Genomic DNA, 23905 nt, shown 5'->3' with positions numbered 1-23905 from the left:
TTGATTGTCATTGTTGGTCCTTTATTCCTGTAATATTTTGATATTTTTTAACTTTGTTCCTTGATGAAAGACTTGACCTCGTTCAATACCAAAAGTCCACATTTTGGTATTGAAACCCAAAATTGTGACTTTGTAACGCATCTCATAATTGCAATTAGGGAAGACAAAAACTTGGGCTTTGAAAGTAAAACTTATAACTTGTTGTTAGAATTTGTTTCAATATTTTCTCAGACTCAAGGTCCAATCAAAAACAAAAACAAAAAACGTGGGATAAAGAAAGTCACATGAAAATTTTTTCCTCAAGTATATGGACTTTCTTCAATTATAATAAGGTTTTTTGACAACAGCTATATGTGACCATTTGAATTTCAATCTATCTTCCTAACAGCGCCCTCTGGAGTCCAAAGCGCTGTTGTAGCAGCTGTTACAGACTTGGTCGCTTTCAACTTTTGGCACTCAATACAAATGGTCGACAGATGGCGCTTTATATCAAAGGACAGGAGCTTCAAATTTATTGTCTAAAATGTATTACGACTGTTACGCAGACGCTTCTACAAATAGTGTTACCTGAACTAAGTTGTAATTTTATCCCGGAAACATAAAGGAGTTTCTGACTCCGCAGAAAAAGGAGAATCACGCCTTGTGGTTTTGTAAACAAGCTGTTAAACCCGTTTATTTTATTTTATTTTAATTTTTCATCTTATTAATACTATATTTAAACCCCATTAAAAGCTTCTCGGATTGACTGAGGCTCGCATTGTTCACTCCATCCATGGTCTGAATTATTTGGTACAACCGTGGACTGTAAAACCGATCACATGCTTTGATTTACATGGGGCTCGCGGCTTTAACCCGCTCCACTGACTGGACCGTGAAGCGCGCCTGGGTCGCGCGCTGCTGGTGGGCAGAGCGCCGTCACGAGCTGAAGGTGTCATGAAACGGAGAAAACTCACTCGCAGAAAGGCAGGGGGGCTATTTATACCAGCTCGCATGGCAACATAAGAGATACTCGGCGGATAAATAAATTACCGGAGCGAAAATGGCCAAAAACACGTCTCTTTATTTTCGGATTGTCGAGGGCAGGAACCTTCCGGCCAAAGACGTGTAAGTAATTTCTGAATGGCATGTGCTTCAGTGTTGCAGCCTTACCTGATAAAATAACCTACGTCTAAAATTTGGTTTCCGAAGAACTCTATGTTGGTTTCTCATTTGAATAAATTCAAAGAACCACATGTGAAAAAAACAAACAAACTATGTTTACCTGCTTGTATTGACCTGAGCATCATTAAAAAGAAAAAGGAAATGTATTTTAATCAATTACTATGCGATCATCCTGCCAACGTTTTCTCCTAATTTTCAGATCTGGGACGAGTGATCCTTACTGCATCGTTAAAGTTGACAATGAAGTTGTGGCCAGGTGAGCTCTGTCCGTTTCAATAACATAAGGTTTCTGTGAGGAAAAACAAGTTTTCTGCTTTACAAACATAAGCAATCTAGTCAAAATGGTCTGTTGAGTCATAATTTATTACATGCGATATTTTAGTAAGCATGTAACAAATAGTACATGTAACCTTCAATGGTTACAAGTGTATGTAACCCATGTGGAAGGTGTGTTCAAACGCCCACAGCATGGCCCGTTCAACACAGCTAGAGAACCTGATACTGCTCTGGCCTTTAAACACCCTTAGGTATCCATGGTGAGCATGCATCAATTATTGCAGGGGTCACCTGTAAGAAAAGAAAAATACTGGGGAGATGAGAGAATACACCTTTTTACAGGTGTCTTTGAGATTTATTGATAATCTAAAAAAGATAAAAATGACAAAAAATTCAAGAACCTTAGTAAGGAAATGGGAAGTATGACTGTTGTTCCATCTGGAGTGTTGAAAACTGCTCAGTGTTTCACTGCAGGCACTCACATTATCTTTCACTTGCTGTGTTACTGGGCAGTTGACTCTTGAGTGTGATTTCCAAGGATGATGAGCCTGGTAGACTGTGCTGGGAAACAAAGGATACACAAAACTCTTTCTATGCTCATTATGACACAGTGTTTTTTTTTCCCCAGGCTGTCATTTGTGTTAACTTTTTGTTTTAATTAGTGTTCATCTATAGGGCTTCTCTTTACCCCCAAATTGTTTGAATGCTCTCAAAATTGCACAAAAGTAATCCAGTTTAAAAAAAAAAAAACATTTGAAAAGAAATTATTAGACTTATTCGGTTAATACCTGAGTATGTGTGACTCCAAGATGTGAACTATTCAGCATCTGAAATCTTAGTCACAGGCTGATAGTTGCAAACATTGATCTGCAATAAATACAACAAATCTTTTTATTAGCCAGCAATCATTATGCAGTATCAGCTTTAAGCTTAAGACTATTCCTCTTGTAGAACAGCTTCCATTTTGGACTAATTAAATATAACCTTTGACCAAAGCTGTTTTGACTTGGGCCTGGGGTCTCTTATCAAACAGCAGGCAGGCAGCAATGGTTTTACTCAGGTTTGCAAATTAACCTTTATTGAGCATCTGAAACTCGGTCTCTGAACATATCAGGAACTTGTTGTTTACGTCTCGATCCTTTCTCAGTCACGTTGGGATGGTTAACTTGGAAGCCTTCTGTAAATATAGCAAAGCTTCCACTTAAAGCTGTTGACAGTTTGCATCAAAATAACACGTCATTATTAGGATATATAACATTGTTGTTATATATTATATGTTGCATGATGCCACATGTCATTACTAGTTAGTGTAATTTCAAATCCTTTTGTTACACCTCCTCAGTTACGTTGTCTCACAAAAATATCCATACCCTTTGAACTTTTGAACATTTTGTCACATTACAACTCCAAACTTCAATGTATTTTGTTGATATGCTCGTATTTATGCTGCTTATCCTTCTGTTTCTCAGCCCTTAGATTCACACTTCTCACAGCTGAATAGATCAGCTAACCACCACATGGTCCTTGTCATGCAGTGACTTGTCCCTGTATTGATACGCTCTAGTCTTTTTAGTTCTATGTCAGATCCTTCCATCCAGCTTTGCTTGCATCTGAGTTTTTCCCCTCAAATTATTTCCTGTTTATGAAATACAAGTCAACTCATGCTGTTGTTGTCATTTGGAGATTTTGCTTCATTCCTTTAATAAAGACTTTTTAAAATGTTTTCCACAAATTTTTATCAGTTGGGTCCTGTACAGTCATAATTATGACAGAATTAGTTTAGAAAACAATATCAGAAGTTTTGAAAAACATGTGGAGCATTGTCTGTTATGTGAAAATGGAAAAACTATGGGGCATACCATACTACTAAGATATGTCACCGTGAACCTGAACTGAAAGACTGAATAGGAAGAATATTACTTAGTGAAGCAGCGAAGGCAACTGAGAGCCACAGAGATCCACGCAGAATCTGACAGGAAAACTACAGGTTGTGCTCTCATTCTGCCACTTCATGGATACTTTACTTCAGCAGTGGCATTGAAGGTGGTTAGAGTTAGTGGGAAAATGGATTAAAAGACAGAGCGATCCTTGAAGAAAACTTGTCAAAGGCTGTAAAGGACATGAGACTCTGATCAAGGCTCACTTTTTATGGAATCGCTTAGATCAAATATCAATATTTGTCAAGACTTTCGGAGCCTCAAGTAGACCAACACTACTTTACGTTGGTCTATCATATTAAATCCAAATACAATATATAGTCTTGTTGTATAACTGTCTCATGAAGAAGATGATCAGGGTTCTCAATCATGTTCTTCATTTTATGAAGACTCCTTCTTTGCACAATATGTGGTCCCTAGAATATCCTTCCTTATCTCAGAAGGTAAACTAGCTAAACCTAAGTTCACGGCTCTGATTCTTCTACCCCGACAAGACAGAAGAGATTGCACTCTAAACAACAGACTTGTAAAAGAGATGCATTGATGGACCGAAGCTTCCTCAACAAGTATTTACCATAAGGCCTTCTTCATCCCTGACCACTCAGCTCTGATATGGTTCTGTTAGAGCTTCCTCTCTGGCTTCTTCGTGTATGCTTTCTTATTTTCTCTAATCTTGACTTTACGTTGCTTCTGTATGCTCCTCAATAGTCCCCCATCTCCCTTCCTGAAGGCTCTTTTGTTATTGTTTAGCAGTTCCTTCAGGTCACTGTTAGTCAAGTGTTTGTTACTGGAGAAGCATTTCACTTTGCTGGCTGGTATGATGTTGTCCATGCAGAAGTTTAGAGTCAATCACACACTCAGTAATGACTTTGATTTCATCTCCACATGACTGAAATCTCAGTCTGCAGCCTCAAAGCAACCCTGTAAGACGTCTTCAGCCTCCTGTGACCATTTTCTCATAGTTCTTTGTTACAGGCTGCCTCTAAGCAAGGGATTTATATTTAAGACAAGAAGGCTATCTGACTTGTCCAGTGAGGTTTGTGGATCCTCAATGGGCAATTAGAGGTATTGCAGATTTATGGATCTCTAACTTAAAACAAAATCGTATGTTTTGCTTTCTGTGGTAGAGGCACTGACAAAGTGTGGAAACTTTGGAAATGTAGCAGAGAATGAAGCGTGATATTTCCACAAAAGCACTGGAGTGTTGTGTCTGTAGCTTAGCGACATCTGAACTGATCATATCTCTTGCATTCTCTGCAACAGCTGATGGTGAGATTTAAGTGGTTTCCAAAATAAAACTTTTGAACTCTCTTGGTGAATAATATAAACAAAATATTACTGCTAACAGTTTGCTACCTGGGCTGCAGAGACGACACTTCACAGTAAAATGTCCTGGATTACAATATCTGTTGTTGACGATCACTGCTAATCCTCCTCCGTTGCTTTTGCCGCTTCTCTTTAAATCTCTGCCTGCTAATATCGTGAGGAAGATCGACAGAGAGACATTGGAGTTGGTCTTGATCCCGCAGCCATGTCTCAATGAAAAACATAATGCTGCTTTCCATATACTCTGGCTGGAGTTCATCCAACTTGTTTGCAAACAATACCACATTGCCAAAAAGACGGCTTGAACTCCCTCCTTTTTTCTCTACTCTTTGCTCCTGACACCTTCTTTTCGACTAATCTGAAATTTGTTTCTGCAGTTGAGGTATTATTTTGGTTTTTGTAGTGTTACTTAGCTGCTCGTGATTGTAAACCACCTTGTTGCTATGGTTACAAATGTCGAAAAGTAAAAAGCATCACCAGAAATCTTTCCAGCTGCACACCATCTAGTACAAGAGAGAATAATTGCTCAAAAAATGTTTCCACCAGAAAAAGAGGAATTATTAAAATAGAAAACAAAAAGACTGAATGAAAGTAGCAGAACTACTCCAACATGCTGGCACATTCTAGGTAAAAAGTGAAAAGGGAATGAATGGGAAAAGGTATGAGGAGTATGTATAGTTTTGTAAAGCACTGTAGACTTTAGAGGTGCATCATTCAGGCATTAATTTAAAAATGAACTCAACCAAACGTGTTGAACGTCTCTTTCCAGAACCGCTACAGTGTGGAAGAATCTCAACCCATTCTGGGGTGAAGAGTACACGCTGCACCTCCCAATGGGGTTTCATTCACTGTCGTTCCTCGTGATGGACGAAGACACGATTGGGTAAGAAAGTTTGGAAAGTCTTCATTCTTAAACATCCTAGTATCAGGCAGCGGCTGGCATTTGATTTACAGCCCTCATTATTTAACTTGGCTCATGAACTGAACTTCAAGTTCAGCTCAACTATTTTGGGAAAAAAACAAAACTGACAGCCAAGCTTTGAATAGACAAGCATCATCAGACAGATGGTTGCCCTGATCAAGTTGCTATTTTTTATTTTAGAATACTAGGGTTGTAGTTGTTTCTGTTTGCGGCTTCATCAGAATGTCAATACAGTAGTATTTACCTGATAATCTGTTTGTTTTATTCTACTCTGCAGACATGATGATGTTATTGGAAAGATCACGCTGAGCAAAGAAGCTATTGGATCTCAAGCTAAAGGTATGACCGATGACAAAATAAACTTCATGTTGAAAACATGACCAGAGGTCAAAAGTTAAACATACACGGAATTCCCAAGACACCAAACAGTCAAATGTCCGTTTTTAGTCTGGGAATGTTTTTTTGGTGTTCTCTCACATGTTAAACATGAGTAATTTGTGCTGATTAATCACTTTTTTGAATATTTGCCTACAACAAACTCATTGGATTTTTTTTTTTTTTTGTGATGTGTTCCTGCTGCTCATCTGCGTAAACCCTGGGATTATTCATTGTGCATCATAAACCAGGAAGGCAGCCAATGCATTTCAAACAGCCTTACACTATAAAATGCCTGGTTCCCTCGCAGGAAAGCTTCCCTTTCAGCTCCCAGTGTTTACCCAGCGTCAACTGTTACACCTTCTGCAATGTCTTGGCCAAACATATGGCGTATAACGCATGAAGCGCTTTGATAGTGCAGTGGCTTCACTCTAATACCGGAGGAGTTTATCATGTTATATTTGCTGCATACAGATACGGTGCTTGTGAGAACCACCTGGCACGGCCTTCATTCCAGTGATTCATGACTACATGACGGTATTGAGTCACTGACTCCCTCGCAGGATTTTTCTCACAGCCTGGCCTTGATTTCATAGTTTTTTTTCACAGGTTTGATGTTTGTTTGATGTTTCTGAAAAACTGAAATACAATCTAAACACAGCCACAAAGCTTGCAGGAGAGTTAGAGTCGACAGGAGTGCATTCAGGTCTGTGCCTACTTGTGCTGCTTCTTTCTTTCTTTCTTTCTTTCTTTCTTTCTTTCTTTCTTTCTTTCTTTCTTTCTTTCTTTCTTTCTTTCTTTCTTTCTTTCTTTCTTTCTTTCTTTCTTTCTTTCTTTCTTTCTTTTTTTCTTTCTTTCTTTTTTTCTTTCTTTCTTTCTTTCTTTCTTTCTTTCTTTCTTTCTTTCTTTGTTTAATGTTCAGCTAGTGCATGTACACTTGATCTATTTCACTGGGTGAGGAATGGACAATCATTTCTGTCTCTACAGGTGCAAAGCTTCAAGAAACTTAAAAAAATAACAATAAAATAAAAAAAAATCATAACAAATGGTAACATTTTGCTGTAAATGTACAAATAGGCACTACTTTCTCTCCATCTACCATTTCAAATCCCTGTGTTTACTGTAACATAATATGAAAGTTCAAAGAGTCTTCATACTTTAACAATTCAACCATTTGTTTACCACCCACTACTGTCAGCCCATGTTAGAAACCACTGTAAATAACATTGTCTGTCTGTGTGGTCTTCACAGGGCTTGATAGCTGGATGAACCTGACTAGGGTTGACCCTGATGAGGAAGTTCAAGGAGAGATCCACCTAAGTCTGGAACTCCTTAAAGATACAGTGAAGAGCAGCCTGCGGTGCCAGGTCATTGAAGCCAGGTAAAATTAAAAAAAAACTAGTCACTGCTCGTGTGGGGAGCAGAAACTCAAATGAACAAGAACAACCCAAGTAGTTAAGAGCAAACTTGTCATAAAAAAAGAAAAGAAATTATTTAGAAACAAATGTTCATATCATCTTTTACATAGTTGAATTTCTAGGGCAAAGTGTCTTACCGCACCATAACTAATTCTGTGATGAAACCTCTCTATCACTTCCTTCTGAGTCACACTGCCTCTGTCGCCCCACTCAGTGCCCCATCTGCCTGTCCCGATCTCTCAACCACCGATCAGTCTGCCAATCACAATTTGACACTGGTTTTCAACAAAGCCGAGACAGCTCTTAGTTTAACCAAAAAAAAAAAAAGTAATACCAAGTTGAAACTTTTATGATCTGTATAAAATAAGGGATTAGATTCAGAGTTGTTTTCACTGCTGATACCCACAGGGACTTGGCACCGAGAGACATTTCTGGAACATCGGATCCTTTTGGAAGAATTATTTTCAACAACCACAGTGCGGAGACCTCGGTGAGCTCTATGACCTCTGTACAGCATTCAAGAGATTCCCAGAGTAAAAAGGTGTTTTTTGTAAATAGTGTCTGTCTAAGATGCTATGGTATGTCATAAACATCTTAGACAGCAAGGCACATGCAGAGATAATTATAGATATTTTGATTTTCATTTAGCTTTATTTATTTTATGTATCCTTTCTTGCATATTAAGCCTGCAGCATATTCCATTAACTATTGAGACAGTTAGGATTGGCTTCATAATGTTGTCAAACAACTACATGGAGTAATAATGTAACTATCTTTGCTGATATAGCAGCTATGTTGGAAATTTTATTTTCTATTATGTACGCTCTTTTATAGATAATTTTCATGCTGGGATCTCTTACCTTTTTTTTTATGTCTGGGTGTAGATTATCAAGAAGACCCGTTTCCCTCACTGGGGGGAAACCTTAGAGCTGGAGCTGGGCGCAGAGGAGCTGAATGAGGAGGGGACTGTGATCGTGGAGGTCTGGGACTGGGACATGGTGGGAAAAAACGACTTTCTGGGAAAGGTCAGGGTGAATTTTATGCTATGATTGCTGTCAAACGATGCAGGTTACTGAATCCATAACTACTGAACCTTGTTAACTTTTAAGGCATTGCAACTGCAGCTCTCAGTGTGTTTTATCTGGATTGTGTGAGGAGCATGCTTGACATTATCTCTTTGCAACAAGTTAAAGTGTGGTGTTCTGTTCTGAGCTAAGGAAGCTCTATGAATATGTTGGAGGCAAGATGGACTCCGTGCACCGTCTGCATCATGTTCATCACTGAAAGTATCATGTTCATCACTGAAAGTAGGTCTTGCAGATCTGTGCAGTTAAACAACCAGTGCACTTCAGTAGCAAATTGGCACTTGATAACACATTAAGACTGACTTGGTTTGTCATAATTTGGCAATGTGGGAATTGATTAGGTTTCCTTTTTGCTGATTCTCCCGAGCTCACTAGGTGGCATACTTTGATCCATAGGGGTTATGGTGTATATATTATGATTATTGTGAGTATTATCTTATTACTGATGGACCAATAATAAGACGCTATAGTCTATTGTTCTATTAGTGAGCCTTGATCCTAACTAGTCTTCTTCTCTAACAGGTTTTTTTCCAGCCTTGTTTTTAGTTTCCTTGTTTTTTATCCAAATATGCACAACGCTTATCAGATTTTTACATGTAAAAACTATGCATCATTTTCCTTCCACTACAATTATGCACCACTGTTGGTGTATCCCACAACATCCCACATTGAAATTTCTCGTTGTAACATGATACAATGTTTAAACTTCTCAACACAAAACTACCGTCTGTGATCTTGGCTGATGTAGCTTCCTTGTTTATTCTCTTACTCCACAGGTGGAAATCCCTTTTGCTTCTTTGCACAAGACACCTGTGTTAGAGGGCTGGTTTCGTTTGCTGCCCCTGGGAAACAATGAAGCTGATGCTAGGTGAGAATCATGGGTGTGCTTGTTTGTGCAATGATGCAATTTTGTGTATTTATACACCTCGAATGTATTTTGCTCGTAGTTTTTTTTTTTCTTCTTTCAATGCACAGGAGGACAGGCGGTTGCTCACCTCCGTGCTCCCTTTCATGCATTTAAATGAAGAGTAACAGGTGGAGGGCAAGGCCTCCGACAGCATCTGTTTCTTGAGATAATTTTAGAACAAAGGGCAGAATGAATGCAAAAGAGATGTCATATTAGATGAATTTCACAGGCTTATTAGGAACCGTCGCATGCTGCTTAGTGCAGTTATGATAAAAAAGGCTTTTCTCTGTGTTACAATATATTGAATATCTTGGAGGGACTTATTATTGTTTGAGGTTAGTGCAAGAAATTCAACCAATTCCTGAACTGATCCTTTTGTCGTCGTTGGTTTCCAGTGGCAAGCTGGGAGCTCTGCGCCTGAAGGTGCGTCTGGTGGAGGACCGGATCTTGCCGTCTACATACTACCAGCCACTTATTGAACTTCTGGTTGAGTCGGTAATCTCCCCCGCAGAGGTCAGCATCGTAGCTCGTCCTCACTACGGATACTCATTCGTTCACCTTCATCATGACCACAGAGAATGCTCCATGCGTTACATTCTTCTCCCGTCTATCTGTTTTCCAAAGGCGCGTTGTTCCTCAAGGTGTGACGAGGGTCTTTCTTTGAACAGGTGGAGGACAGCAGCGCCCTGACCATGCTGGAGGAGGTGACCACGGTGGAGAGCAGGCAGGATGTCGCGATGACTCTTGTGAAGATCTACCTGGGGCAGGGGCTGGTGGTGCCGTTCCTCGATTACCTTAACACTAGAGAGGTCAACCACACAAGTAAGGACAAATGGGTTGAAAATATTAGGAAACTAGAATGAGCAGACATTTTTAGTAACTGGTTGCATGCTGCAGATGGAGCTTTGACGTTAAATAGTTTACTTGTAAATAAAGGCAAACTGTGTTGTCCTCTAAGGAAGGGAGTGCTTTTATTTTCTGTCTGTTTCATGTGTGAAATCCGTCTCAACATCAATTTAAATGTAGTTTTATAATGACAATAAAAATTCTTGATCTTGATCTTGAACTGGATTTTCATACGTAAACGTTTAAGCTCTAAACACGTCACAGACTGTGCTGGACACAATTGTCAGTTTATTAGTAAATATCCTTCGAATGCATTAATCTTTTATTGCAGTAGCATAAACTAACATTGGAAAATATATAAAGAGAATAAAGAAACTATCGTTAATATAATCACCAGTGACAAGAGTTTTGGAACCTCTTTAAAGTACATGTTAAGATATACCGAAATGAATTTTTATTTTTTTTATTTTTTATTCACTTGGTAGAAACTTCTAATTAGTAATCCCTGACTTTCTGTTTCCCAGAGTAAAAATATGCAGTAAAACAGAGTTTTGTTTGTGATTCATTTTTGATTCGAACTCTATGGTGTTTTATACTTTGTTCACTCATTAGTTTCTGATTCTTTGCTATTTCTGTGTTCTGTTCTTTATTGGTTTAAGTTTCTCTTTGTTTAGTACAATCCCCTCATGTCCTGTCTGGATCCCTGTGTGTTCATTTCTGTCTTAATTAGTCATTTTTTCTCAAGTCCTCGGTTCAAGTCCACACCCTGCTGCAGTGTAGTTAGTTAATTGAGTTCCCATGTCACTAATCACCTACTGTACCCAGCAGCTTCACAGTAAGTCAGTCAGCTCCCTTTCCTCATCATCTGCTCTGTTGGTTTTCCACCACTCCAGTTTTTCTGTGTTCCTATGGCTCACATGTTTTTCTGTCCTTGCTGTCCCATCATATGTTCTCTAGTTCTACACCTGCCTGTTCATTGGTTTGCAGGTTCTCTTGATTAAATAATCATTTTCAGGTCTGTGTTTGGGTCACATGTCAAAACAGAACATGAAGCTACTGTATCTTCTGGTCAACTAGAGAAGGATGCCAGGAAAAAGCCTGATCAGTTCTACCATCACAAATGTAAACGTGCTGTTAAAATGGTTAAAATAGATTTTTTTTTACAACAAACATCTTAGTTTGTTAAAGAAAATAATTAATATCTAGAAATTAAGTATGGTGAAGGATCTGTGATGCTGTGGGCCTGAGTTTGGGAACCTTACTGTGTTTTTCACTTTCTGAAATATCAAGAGATTTGGGGAAAAAAAAGAAAAAAAGTTTGACTATCAATGCACTGAAAATGAGTTGTCATTTGGTCTCACTGTATTTTCCAACTATATGAAACATTACAAGAACAGACAAAGTGCTGTTCTATGAGGGAAAAAATTAAACATTCACCTATTAATCAAAAGTTGAATGTTTCAATTAAAAGATGGATTGTATTACAAATATCAATGTGGACTCAGGCTACTGCAGCAAAAGATGGATTCATTTTGATGCTCTGCCAGTAAACGAGCTCAACAATGTACCTCAGCTCATCCAAATCGTTGTCGTAAACGTGTTAGTTTATCAGTCGCAGACTGAAACCTGCCAGCTTGCTGCTATTACCTCTGGCTCCTGAGACTCTCTAAAGGTTGCTGCTGTTTTAAGTCAGAATTGACATCAAGGTCTCTGAACACCACAGCTATTGTCTGCACGTGGGCGGTAAAAGCCCACCGGCACTATATTTACCACCCTGGCGGCGATTATTTACTCACCCCAACAGTCTTTTCATGGCTTGTCCGAGGTCTGGATTAGTCATGTTTTTTTCCTCCGCACTGTAAGCCCCCCCAGAGATAATTCACACAGAGTTGTGCTCGGATTTCAAGCTCCGTCGGTGTAGTTCGAGATAATAAGTGCAGTACCCAAGTTTCCATAGCAACTGCACATGATCCAACTGGTAACTGCTTGATCAGGAATAGATGCTGCAAACAGGCGGACATTAAAATTAGGAGCATAGGGCAAGGCGAGGAAAGCATATTGTACGTCCTCTGCGTGGGAGTGAAATCCGTCCTGCCAGCCCTGGAGGTGCCAATGTTTCACCTGACAACACAGTCCTGTCACCAGGGGCGTTTTTTACTACCACCGCTTAAGAGAATTTACAGTGGTGAAGCAGCAAAGTCGGGTTGCTCTCGTTTTTGACACTGGACTGTTTTATTTGTGAGCAATATTGGCTGATTAAGCTGCAACAAAACGAATATCCAAGAAATTTCTACAGAAAACATAGAAGCTGTGTGTGATTTGTTTTCAGCTTTATATAATCCTTCAAGTTCAAAGGCCGTAATCAAGCCCAGTTAATGTGGGTGCTGAGGGATTTTAAGTATTAATAGTTTCAATATAGCGCTGAAGATTTAGATCTCAAAAATTATGAGCAAGGAGCAAAATAAAATAATTTAAATACCTATAAATGATTTAAATGCAGCTACTGTGCATGACTCATTCAGTTCTCTTATATTTGCTTTAATTTGGTCATTTTCTTTATTTTGTTTCCAAAGCTGATCCAAACACCTTATTTCGCTCCAACTCTCTCGCCTCCAAAGCCATGGAACAGTTCATGAAGGTGTGACAAACTTTGTTATTTTATGGATGCAAGAGTAAGTGTTTGGTTTCTTTTTTCTGAACGCATGATTTGTCTTTTATTTATGAATAACCCACTTCTGTCCCTGTTTGCAGTTATTGCATTTCCTGTCTCAGTTACAGTGCCCTACAAAAGTCTTAATACCCCTTTAAATTTTTACACATTTTGTGAAGGTACAATTGGCAAAATTCAATTTCTACCTGAAACAGATCCTCACTGTAGCACACAGTGATGCACATGGTGATGCTTTTCTTCTGCAGGTAGAATTAATGAGTGGATGCATGAAACTATATGCAAGGCAATCCTGAAAGAAAACCTTTTGAGGCAGCAGGACAATGACCTTTAACATGCAGCCAGAGCTGCAATATCATGGTTTTCAAATTTGCTCTTCCTTTTTAGATGACGTCCAAGTCCCACTGAGCTTCTATAATTTTGCAAAAGGAACAAAAAAATGAGAGTTTCTTGTTGTGTCGCGACCAAATTAGAAAAAAAAGCTCGAGAAGTTTTAAGGCTGTTGTAGGGCACTTTACTGCAAATGCACATCTAATGCGTCTGACTGTATGCGGTTAACTTTCTGCACTGTGGAGAATTTGGAGGACTTTTACACATTTTGAAGCCAAACCCTGTTCCAGTGATGTAAATGAGGTACTCTGATTAAACGATGCTGTCTTGCTGCCAGGCCGTTGGCATGCTGTATCTGCATGAAGTGTTGAAACCCATCATCAATCGCATCTTTGATGAGAGGAAGTACATTGAGCTGGACCCGTGTAAGATTGACCTGAACCGCACAAGGTAAAACAGACCTGCCGCAAACATCATGCTGGATCACACCGCTAATGAAAAAAAATCTGATTCTGGTCTAAATAACATCGTGCAGGACAGGTTCAGAGATGATGCAGCTGCTCAACAGCTCAAGTTGAAAATGTGCTGCAAGAGGTTGAGAGCAAGACATACATACAAGAAAATAAAAAGAAATAATTTAAAAAAAATAAAAGAATTTAAAAATGGGGAGGGTTTGTTGCTTGGCAACAACCATGAGCCCCCTGAGATGTGTCTCTATTTCTGACATGGAGAGAGAGAGAGAGAGATCCAGGGTGTAACATCCTTTGAGTCTGCACTGGAAATGCCTATCCTAATCTTTTCCCCCCATTTTCCCTCCCACTGAATGTATCCCTTTTGACATTTTCAGTCTAACACAAAGTAGCTGTGTTCCTCTGTCCAATCTGCACAATATCAGTGTCTTACATTTATCCATAACACATTTATCATAATTATCCAGAGCAGGGAGGCCACCACTTGTGTGTAGAGTGGATAAAAGCTGCTTAGTTCTTACATGTTGCAAGTTAATGTAAGCACAAAATGACTCTGGCTGTTTACTGTGTTCCCAAATCTGGCCTTTGTGCCTGCAGACGGATTTCATTTAAGAGCGGCGTGTCGGAGGCAGAGGTTCGGGACTTCAGCGTGGAGATGCTGCAGACGTATTTAACCAGCATCATTGAATCCATCGTCAGCTCTGTCGATCAGTGTCCTTCGGTCATGAGAGTGGCCTTCAAACAGCTGCACAAGAGAGTGGAGGAACAATTCACAGAGCCGGAGAATGAGGTCAGAGTCGAGCTCGACGCTTAAAAAACTGGGAAAGATCCTCTGGGAAATCATTCTCAGTTCACAAAAATTTCTTTAAAACTCACTTTAATTCAAACAGGATGTGAAATACCTCGCCATCAGCGGGTTCTTCTTCCTGCGTTTCTTTGCCCCTGCCATCCTGACGCCTAAGCTGTTCCAGCTGAGAGACCAGCACGCTGACACCCGTACGAGCAGGACGCTGTTGCTACTCGCCAAGGTATGACATACGGACAGACGTGGGCGTTTTTAGTACGAAACAAAAGGGGAATCGTTGTGCGTCCCAGAAGTCTGCAGAGATGAAACACAAGAATAACGATATAGAATGATATAATCATTTTGATGATTATTCCAACCACGGGGTCAGTGTTAAGGTTTAATATTTCTCAGTTCCTCTAATTTTTACATTATGTCATACTAAAACCAAAAGCTTCAATGTGTTTTATTTGGATTGTATCTGATAGGCCAACATAAAGTAGAAGAAAAATATAGACAGTGTTCCTCCTTATTTAAATTTTATATTTTACAAAGAACAATTTCAAAATATACCCTAAAGGAGGGAAGCAATAAACATCAGATTTCACCTGTGTGTCATTTCATCTGAGGCCTCAGAGGCCTTTAAAAACGTTCGCAAGCAACACCAGGAAGTTGTAGAGAAGCTCAAAGTCCGGTTTAGTTTGTAAAAAATAACCAATTATTTAAACAACGCACAGAGAACCATCTGAATACAGAAAGAATATGACACAACCACAAACACCAATCAACACTGCGAATCAACCTGACACCACATGCGAAGTGAAACACGGTGGTGGCAGTAACAACCTGCGGGGATGCTTTTCTTCAGGAATGGCAGAGAAACTCATCAGAGTTAATGTGAATCTGGATGAGCTGCAAAGGACTAAAGATGGAAGAAAAACGTCTAGAGGCTCTGATTGACTTTGCACTTTTTTGAAAGAAAAAGGAGCAAAAACTCCAGGTGTGCGAAGTTGTGGCGCGGTGGCTGCTGCGACTACTCACAATTTACTGATTCAAGAGACTGAATAAAAAAATGCACTTCATACTTTTGAGGTACTTAGCAGTACAAAAACTTCAAAACTACGCATCAGTTTTATTCAACTTCACAATTATACTCCTCTTTGTGCTAGTCTATCACATAAAATCCCAAAAACTTGCATTAAAGATTGCGATTGTAATGTATAGAAAAGCTCAGGGGGTGTCAATACTTGACACAAGGCGCCGAACGAAAACTGATGATCACGCAAAACACAGGCTGCCATTCCAGAAATGACGCAGTGAGCAGAGGGTTTCGCTTCTTCACAACGGTTTTAAAAATACAGCGTCACGTATAGATTGTGTGACAGATTAGACAGACTAGTGCTAGAAAGCCATTAGCACACTGTGACAGAGAGCTAACCACACCTTGAAACAGCAATGACCCGCCAGTGTCGCTCGAATCAACACCCACCATATCTTTAAAAATAGCGGCCGCATGTCACGATCAGTTGCTAGTTGTTGAGACCTCATATTCTCTCCAGCACACGGCTCTGCGGTTGCTGTCCATGGTGCTGGAAGGCTGTTGCCATGAATCCGCTACAGAGACAGCGAGCGGCTATTTTTACCCCTGTATGTGCAGCAACCGGCCTGCGGTTCAAAGTGGAGCATCAGAGAGGGCCGTAGCGATGGGGGCTTCCTTCTCGCCCCTCCACTAACCCCCTACCGGGGCCAGGTGGAGGCCACACAAAGAGCCTCACAGCACTCTTTGGCCCTCAGGGACCCTTCTGATCTTTGACTTTGAGACCTGCTGTCGGTGGGCGGATCTCTGACGTGATGAAAGATATCAGTGGAAGAGCACATGTCGTGTGTTTATGGTCCCCCAGGCGCTGCAGAGTGTGGGCAACCTGGGCCTTCAGCTGGGTCACGGGAAGGAGCAGTGGATGTCGCCTCTTCATCCCATCATCCTCAGCAGTGTGGCCTCCGTCAAGGACTTCCTGGACAAGCTGATCGACGTGGATCACGACATCGGTAAGGCAGACGACACTGAGCGCTCCACCGAACCTGTAATCAGCCAGCAGGAGACCAGCTGTCAGAGGGATCTGATATGAGCACTATACTGTTGCTCTGTGGTGAAATATTCATAACTAGCTGGAAGTCTGGAAAAGGGATAATACTTGTACACACAACACTGGATACCCAGCACGGCCTTGAAAACACTCCCCCCGTCACCCCCACCCTTCTGAAATATTGTATTTCACACCCTCCCTCTTTTTCTCTCCGGTGCCAGTTTGACATTTAGTGCTCTTCAGGTGGAGATTTTTACAGATCAGGATCCTCGTTATTCGCGTAATGAGGCTTTCCTTTTGTAGATTCAGGTACCACCGCCTTAACAGGGGATCACGCTATAAATAACTGTCACCAAACAATTAGATCTTATCGGTCTTACAGCGTAGGGCTCCCATGTGCCTGTCAGGTTGAACGTAGTGTTTTATTCTCCCCGCCGCAGTGTCTTCGGTGCCTCAGAGGGCCGTGTTCATGCCTTCAGTGACGGTGAAGGAGGGGTACCTCCACAAACACAAAGCAGAGGGACCCCAGCTGCTGTCCCGCTTTGCCTTCAAGAAACGCTACTTCTGGCTGACCAGTGAGACCTTGTCCTACGCCAAGACCTCTGATTGGCAGGTTGGTTTATTCTGCTAACACTCAGTGCCTTTCAAAACTATTCATTTCTCTCAGGCTATTATCTATTTTGTCACGTCACAATCGAAAACCTCGTTACATTGGAACTGTGAAGTGGAAGGAAGCGTGATGTTTAGATTTCAAACTTTTATGCAAAGACAAATTTGACAATTGTGGTGTGGATTTTACTCAGACTTCTTTAATCTGATATGTTGAAATAAAATCCAGGCGATCAGCTGCTTGCGTTTGTTTGATAGAGAACATTAGTGGACAGACGGCATCATGAAAAACAGGACAGGTCAGCGGTAAAGTTGTGGACATGTTTGAGGCAGGGTTAGGTTAAATCTGGATTAGTAGTTTTAGAAAGAAGTGGCAGGAGGAAGACATTGTTCAAAGAAATGCATGAGAGACACCCTTTGCAGCTGGCCCCAAACCTGTAAAGGACAAGGCCAGGTGTTCCCTAGTCCTTAAGGCACGCTGCCCTCATGTTTTGAGATGTTAACACGTCTGATTCAGATGATTGCAGTTCAACAAATGCTTGGTAATCAACCAAAACATGCAGGGCACTGTGCTTTGAGGACCAGGGTTGTGAAACTTTGCTCTGGTCACATGAAAGAAAAAAATGCAAATGCAAATCTCTGCGTGTGGTGGTGTACCAACACTGCATCACTCTGAAATGGTGAGAATTGGTGTGTTCAACATTTCACACCAACACATCGAGAGTCGCACTCTGGAAAAATGGAAATGTCACACTTGGTGTGTTCAAGTGTGACACTTTAGCACCACTTAAATACAGAAACACGGTGGTGGCAGCACCGACCTCTGTAGGGACAGGAAAGTTGGTCAGAACTGAGGGGAAGATGGGAAGGTGAACACAGAACAATCTTAGAAGAAAAACGTCTAGAGACTGAGATCAGCTTTGCTGCAGGACAATGACCCTGAATGTGCAGCCAGTGGAAAGATCTAAATTAAAGTATATTCATGTGTTAGTGACTTTGACTGAGCTGTTTTGCAGAAAAACACTGGAAAACACGCTCAAGACCTGCAGCTGTAAAATTCTCAGGGTTGTTGAATACATTTAAACAACATATTTTCATTTGTAACAAACAACATAAGCATAAATATGCATATAAAATACACATACAGCTTTGTGATTGCACCATGACAAAACGTGGAGATGCTCAAGCGGTATGAATACTTCTGTAAGACTGTGCCGTTTGTACAGGCATTTGTGCTGCGAGTTGTTTCTGAATCCATCTGTTGTTTTTATTGTTTTTATGTAAAAGTTTTTTGTTTTTGTTTTGCTTTTTTAAATCGGACTTCCAGAGGAGCCCTGAACAGCAGGTGGAAGAGAGCATTATTTCTCCGAGTTTTTTACTGTGACGCCTGGACGAATTACCAATAAAACAATAATTATTTCTCCTCCGCCAGATGAAAGACAAGTGAAACCGAGTAATTGATTTTGGAAGCTGGCTGGCCGTCTTGTCGTGAATTACTCACAGGTCGCGGCTTTGAACAGAGATTTATCAGCACGGAGGAAACGAGAAAATGGGGAAACCTTTTAGATAGCCCTGTCGTGTTTTGATGTATTTGTGAGATCATCATTAGAGTTATTACCATGCAGAGTCTAACCTTGTAATAATGATCTCCTCTTATTTATTGTCCAGAAGCTGAGAGAGAGAGAAAGAGAGAGAGAGAGAGAGAGAGAGAGAGAGAGAGACAGAGAGGGAGGGAGAGGGAGAGGGACAAACATGGCTGAGGAACAACCCCTTAAAAAGCGCTCTCTTTGAGCCGGTCCCCCGCTTTGTGTGACCAGAATAAAAGGCGAGGTTTAATTGAAGGCTCTGGATATTCATGCTAACATTGCAAATCAGATTGCTGACAATGTCCTGGCCCCTTCCCTCTACGGTCGGAGCACTCCATCCATCCTCAGTGAGGCCAGCTCCCGTCGGGAAACGGCTGATTTACACTTAAAAGTAGCCTTCGCTGCCACACTGATCTCATCTTCAAATCTTCTTTTTTTTTTTTTTTTATAGCTTTACTGCTTGTTAAATATACACATTCTGCCGTTATTACATAGTTTCTTGATGTGTCAGCTTTAGTTGAGGTAAACCAAAAACTGAAATCACCTCGGGGTAAGGAGTGACGTATCATTGCTGGTGTGTGTTAATCGTTGGATGAACTGTTGCAGGTGCGCTCCTCCATACCAATTCAGCGTGTGTGTGCCGTGGAGAGGGTGGACGAAAACGCCTTCCAGCAGCAGAATGTAATGCAGGTCATTACACAGGACAACGATGGGAAGCTGAACACCATGTACATCCAGTGCAAGGTGCACTACCTTCGCTAACCAGTCACCATCTGATTCATTACCTTTTTTTTTTTGGCATTTGTTAGTGTGCAATTCAACACAAAAATCCGGTCACATTTGTGCCTTGTTTCCTCTCTAACCAATAAGTTTCTTTTTCTCCCGTCGTGATGTTTTTGTCTCAGCAGAACGTGAATGAGCTGAACCAGTGGCTGTCTGCAATAAGGAAAGTCAGCATTTACAACGAGCGCATGCTGCCTTCTTTTCACCCGGGCGTCCATCGCAGCGGCAAGTGGACCTGCTGCCTGCAGGCGGACCGTGCTGGTGAATCACGATTCTGAGAGGACCCGGGATGGGATTTGTCCACCCGCTTTCTTGCGCTGACTGCAAAATTATCCATACGCCTTGAACTTTTTCCACATTTTCTCTCATCTAAATCACAAACCTTAATGTTAAGGTTGAATGAGCAACACTTGTAGAGATAGCATAAGTGGCATTTTATTGGAGGGTGGATTAAAAGAAAAATACTTTTTTTTTTTTTTTTTTTTTACAAATAACAAAACTGATTAGTTTCCTATGTCCCCTGTGTGGCTTGTGGTAAACTGCAAATAGGACTTCTTAAAACAATCGCTTTCTCCTTCTTCCCCTTTTCCATTAGTTAGTTTAGTTTCCTTAGTGGGGTCGGGAGGGGTGCTGGTGCCTGTCTCCTGCGAGACTCCGTTACACTTTTAGACACTAATTTGTGCACTATGTATTAAATTTCCTTTACTTTCACCGTTATGCACTACTTTGTGTTGTTTTTTGTTTTTTTTACATAAATCCCAATAAAATCCACATACATTTATAGTTGTAAAGCACTGAAAAGGTTACCATGCAAAGCCCTGTGTCACTCATTGCCGTCTCAGAGCGGAAATAGCTCGGGTCAAAAATTCAGCCCCCTTTCCACCAACTTGTCGATGACCTCAGACGAGTTTAGTTGAACCGTATTTAACACGTCAGCATTTCAATTAATAGCTCCTGTGTCTTTGCTGCTCAAGCTGTCTGCAGCGGCTTTAACGCTGGAAGATGTTAGCTCTGTGTAGGTGTGTTCAGATTTATTAAAAAAAAAAAAACCATTCTGCAGCGCTGTACAAAACGAAAGGGGTTGTTGTTGGTGTTGAAATAATTTTCCTGCAGGGCACCGAAACTGTTTACACCATGATTTGTAGCTGAATCACCTTTTAGTTGTCATGTGGAGCGCCACCCTTTTTAACCAAAAGGTTTTGTTTCAGTTACAGGCTGCAGCAGAACCCACTCGGCCGTAACTCTGGGCGACTGGAGCGACCCGCTGGATCCCGACGTGGAGACTCAGATGATATACAAGCAGCTTCTCCAGGGCAGAGACAAACTCAGGTCAGCATCTGCATTTCTTTTCTTTCTTTTTTTCAGCCTGGATGCAGCTCATTTGCCAGTCACTAGAGGTCTATGTTGCAACGCAGGACTGCTCTGCTCTGCTCTGCTGCTGCTGCTCATGATATTCAGCCTTGCAGAGAGTCATGCATCTCTCTGCCACTAAATGAAAAGGCAGATGAGTTTCCAGAGGCAAAAGATGAGATAGTGTGACGAGATTCTAACTGATGCTGCAGGAAAAAATACCTGGAGACGGAAGACGCAGATCCGACGTCAAGCAATAAGGAAACGAGGATAAGCCCTGATGTTCACCCAGGTGAGATCAGACTTTTACTATAGAGGAACCAGTAAATGTGAGTTTGTTTTGACAGTGTAAAATGCATTTTCACTACAAAAATCCATTTCGGATCGCTTGCTGTGTTTCTCTTGGATTTGAATTAATGAGGAAAGCTCATTCTGTGGACTTCTGACTCCTAGACGGCGCCGAATGCAACGCTCCGCCGACGAGGCCCGGTCAGAGCGTCGCCGCTCGGCTGCTGGTGGTGATAGAGGATCTGGAGCAAGCTCACGCCACCTTCCAGCTGAGAGAAATAGAGGATGCCACCAGAGTCATTCTGAATCCCTAGGCTGCACACGGCCTCTGATCTATTAATGCCTGAAAGGAGGGGCGGGTGTGTAGGAGATGCTGGAGGAGGAAGATGAGGAGGAGGGGAAGCAGACACACACTCACGACTGTCACAGAGGAGAAACTGCGACCTCATCCAGCCTGTTGGTGTAAAGAGTAACGGGGTCTTTGTAATCTCTTTCTGTGCTTTCTGAACGCCACCAATGAGGAAGATTACGACATGCTAAAATGGAGGGGGACTTTGCAGCATGACCTGGATGTTGTATATATTTTTTGTAGATAACAAGCAGTCCGTTGCATGGCTTGCATCCACTTGTGAAATGTGAAAAGCTTTTATATTTCAAGATATTTTACAGGACTTGAAACATTTTTATGCAAAAAGGCTTATTGTAGTGTACTGTACAGTTCCTAAACGTAAGGTGATTTGATACTTGTGGTTTATCACTCATGTTTTGTACCCTGACTGAGGCAATTCACCGCCAAGGCCACTTTGTAGCAGTTAATTTAACATCACACGTCATTCCAAGTGATGTTATGTTAGAGTAACGCTAAGTGTAACGCTACCTATTTAGCAATGCTTAAATGTCCTTTTTTAAAAAAAAAAAACAAACAGCTTTTGTCTTTGGTGCTGTGGCCATTTGATTATATAAATTGAGCTCTAATGCTATTGTTTTTCATATTTAAGCATTTCAGAAATTTGTATGGGTAATATTTACCTGACTCAAAAGTGTCAGGCTGTGTTTGAGATGCCAAATCGTTTTTTGTTTTTTTTGTTACAAACCTCAACAAGCCAATACAGAAATTGGTACATTTATTTTCTGAAAATGAAGCAGGTTTGGTGTTTGAAGTACAGAGCAGGGGGAAGCTATTGAGGTCAGATGTTATTGAGGAGAACCTCAGCTGGTTGCTTTTATGTTGTTTTATTTTGGGGGAACGCTCTTCCTGTCATGCAGGAAGCGTCTTGTCCAAGTATTCATATCCTCAAGAAAGAATATTGACCCTCATTACAACCACAAGCCCTAATGCGTTTCATTAGGATTTTATTGGGTTGACCCATACAAAGTGATGTCAACCAGGAAATGAGATTCAGTTTTCAAACTTTTATACTTGTAACTTTTTTGAAAACTACAAAGTTTTGGAAAAAAAAAATCCTTTTGTCAGATATCACAGATTTTCTTCCACAATTGTCTGTGATTCTTATAAACTCTGAGACGTCTTTTTGTCACCGATAAAAGAAAAAGCATCCCCACAGCAAAATGCTGCCACCGCCATGTTTCAGTGAAGGGATGCTGCTTATCTGATTAATGTTCTCCTTGCTTGGCCTTTCGGTTCTGGTGGCCGTGTCTCCGTAGGTTCACGTGTGTGCCATACTCTTTCCTTTGCCATAAAACAGCTGGCTGCACTTCATTTTATTTAAGGCCATCAAAGTAAAAGAGGCTTTTCAGATTTTTGGGATCTTTTTTTCTTTCAATACTCAATTTTAAGCTACTTTGTGGTTGTCAGGTTACAGCTGACAGTAAAGTTTGACAAAATGTGGGAAAGTTAAAGGGTATGAATAGTTTCCCAAGATGCTGTTAAGTCCATCCTTTCCCAGATGTAGAAAAACAAAGTCATATTGGACATCGTTATAAATGGGGGATCTCAAAAGAACCAGAAAAGTGGAAGCTATTCATGTTTTTGATTTTGGAATTAGATGTTATTCATTTTTTTGTGCTGTAATCATTTAAGAGTTTAGGGCTGCTGCTTTGGAGGGACGTCGTCTGACAGCTGGAAAAAAAAAGTCAAGTCTTTGCAGTTTGCATATGAAGACATTTTACGAAGACACTAAACAAGCCATAGCTTCAAAAGCTTTTGAACATATCCGACTTCTTAAAGTGTCTGAGTGCTTTTTAGTTTTATTCATTAAAGTGTAAAAGACAAAAATAAAATGAGATAATGATGTGATTTTGTTTAATCAATTGATCGTATCTTTTCTAAGAAAAAAGAAAATGCAAGTACCTGGATGTTTTACCTGCGGTTTTTATTTTATTCTGCTTTGAATGAATCCCATTCGTTTACCTGCCAAGTGATACGAATCCTCTCAGAACCAGAGAAAGCGTCGTTGAAAGGACAAAACAAACATGTTAGCATTTTTTTTGGGTGTGGGAAACACAAAATAACGATTTGTTTCAGGTGTATTTGTAATCGTGGGAATGCCTGTATTTAATGACTTCACCCCTTGTGCTGCAGAAAGAAATAAAGTGGCAGTGTTAACTTGTCTGCAGGCTGGCTACTGTCCTAATTAAATACAGCCCCATCTACTCATTCATGACTTGGCGAATAATGTGACGCTGCAGCAGCTGATCCCATAAAGCTCCATCGGTCGAACGAATCGTTCAATCAAAACC

At 40.7% G+C, this 23905-nt stretch overlaps 1 protein-coding gene across 5 annotated transcripts; it reads left to right on the top strand.

Moving 5' to 3' along the window:
* The first annotated feature begins 805 nt into the window (after window positions 1-805).
* Window positions 806-23781, top strand: rasal1a (RAS protein activator like 1a (GAP1 like)). Of its 5 annotated transcripts, none has more exons than XM_081610530.1 (21): window positions 806-1104; window positions 1361-1417; window positions 5470-5583; window positions 5900-5961; window positions 7249-7378; window positions 7824-7905; window positions 8300-8440; window positions 9277-9368; window positions 9803-9920; window positions 10076-10229; window positions 12827-12891; window positions 13589-13701; window positions 14319-14511; window positions 14612-14749; window positions 16407-16551; window positions 17030-17202; window positions 19391-19528; window positions 19690-19828; window positions 20782-20896; window positions 21130-21209; window positions 21371-23781. In XM_081610530.1, the coding sequence occupies exons 1-21, from the start codon at window positions 1040-1042 to the stop codon at window positions 21517-21519; spliced, it is 2463 nt and encodes an 820-aa protein (XP_081466656.1). In that variant the 5' UTR covers window positions 806-1039; the 3' UTR covers window positions 21520-23781. The 5 variants fall into 5 exon arrangements, with proteins under 5 accessions (XP_081466656.1, XP_017162248.1, XP_008417400.1 ...); XM_017306759.2 differs by having other exon boundaries at window positions 809-1104; window positions 9803-9902; window positions 20776-20896; XM_008419178.3 differs by having other exon boundaries at window positions 811-1104; window positions 20776-20896.
* Window positions 23782-23905: the final 124 nt, after the last annotated feature.

This window comes from Poecilia reticulata, chromosome 9 (assembly GCF_904066995.2).
Source record: "Poecilia reticulata chromosome 9, P_reticulata-male-v2, whole genome shotgun sequence".
In the NCBI taxonomy this organism is placed as follows: Eukaryota; Metazoa; Chordata; class Actinopteri; order Cyprinodontiformes; family Poeciliidae; genus Poecilia; species Poecilia reticulata.
The sequence above is the reverse complement of the archived record's forward strand: the minus strand, read 5'-3'. Positions and strand labels throughout refer to the sequence as shown.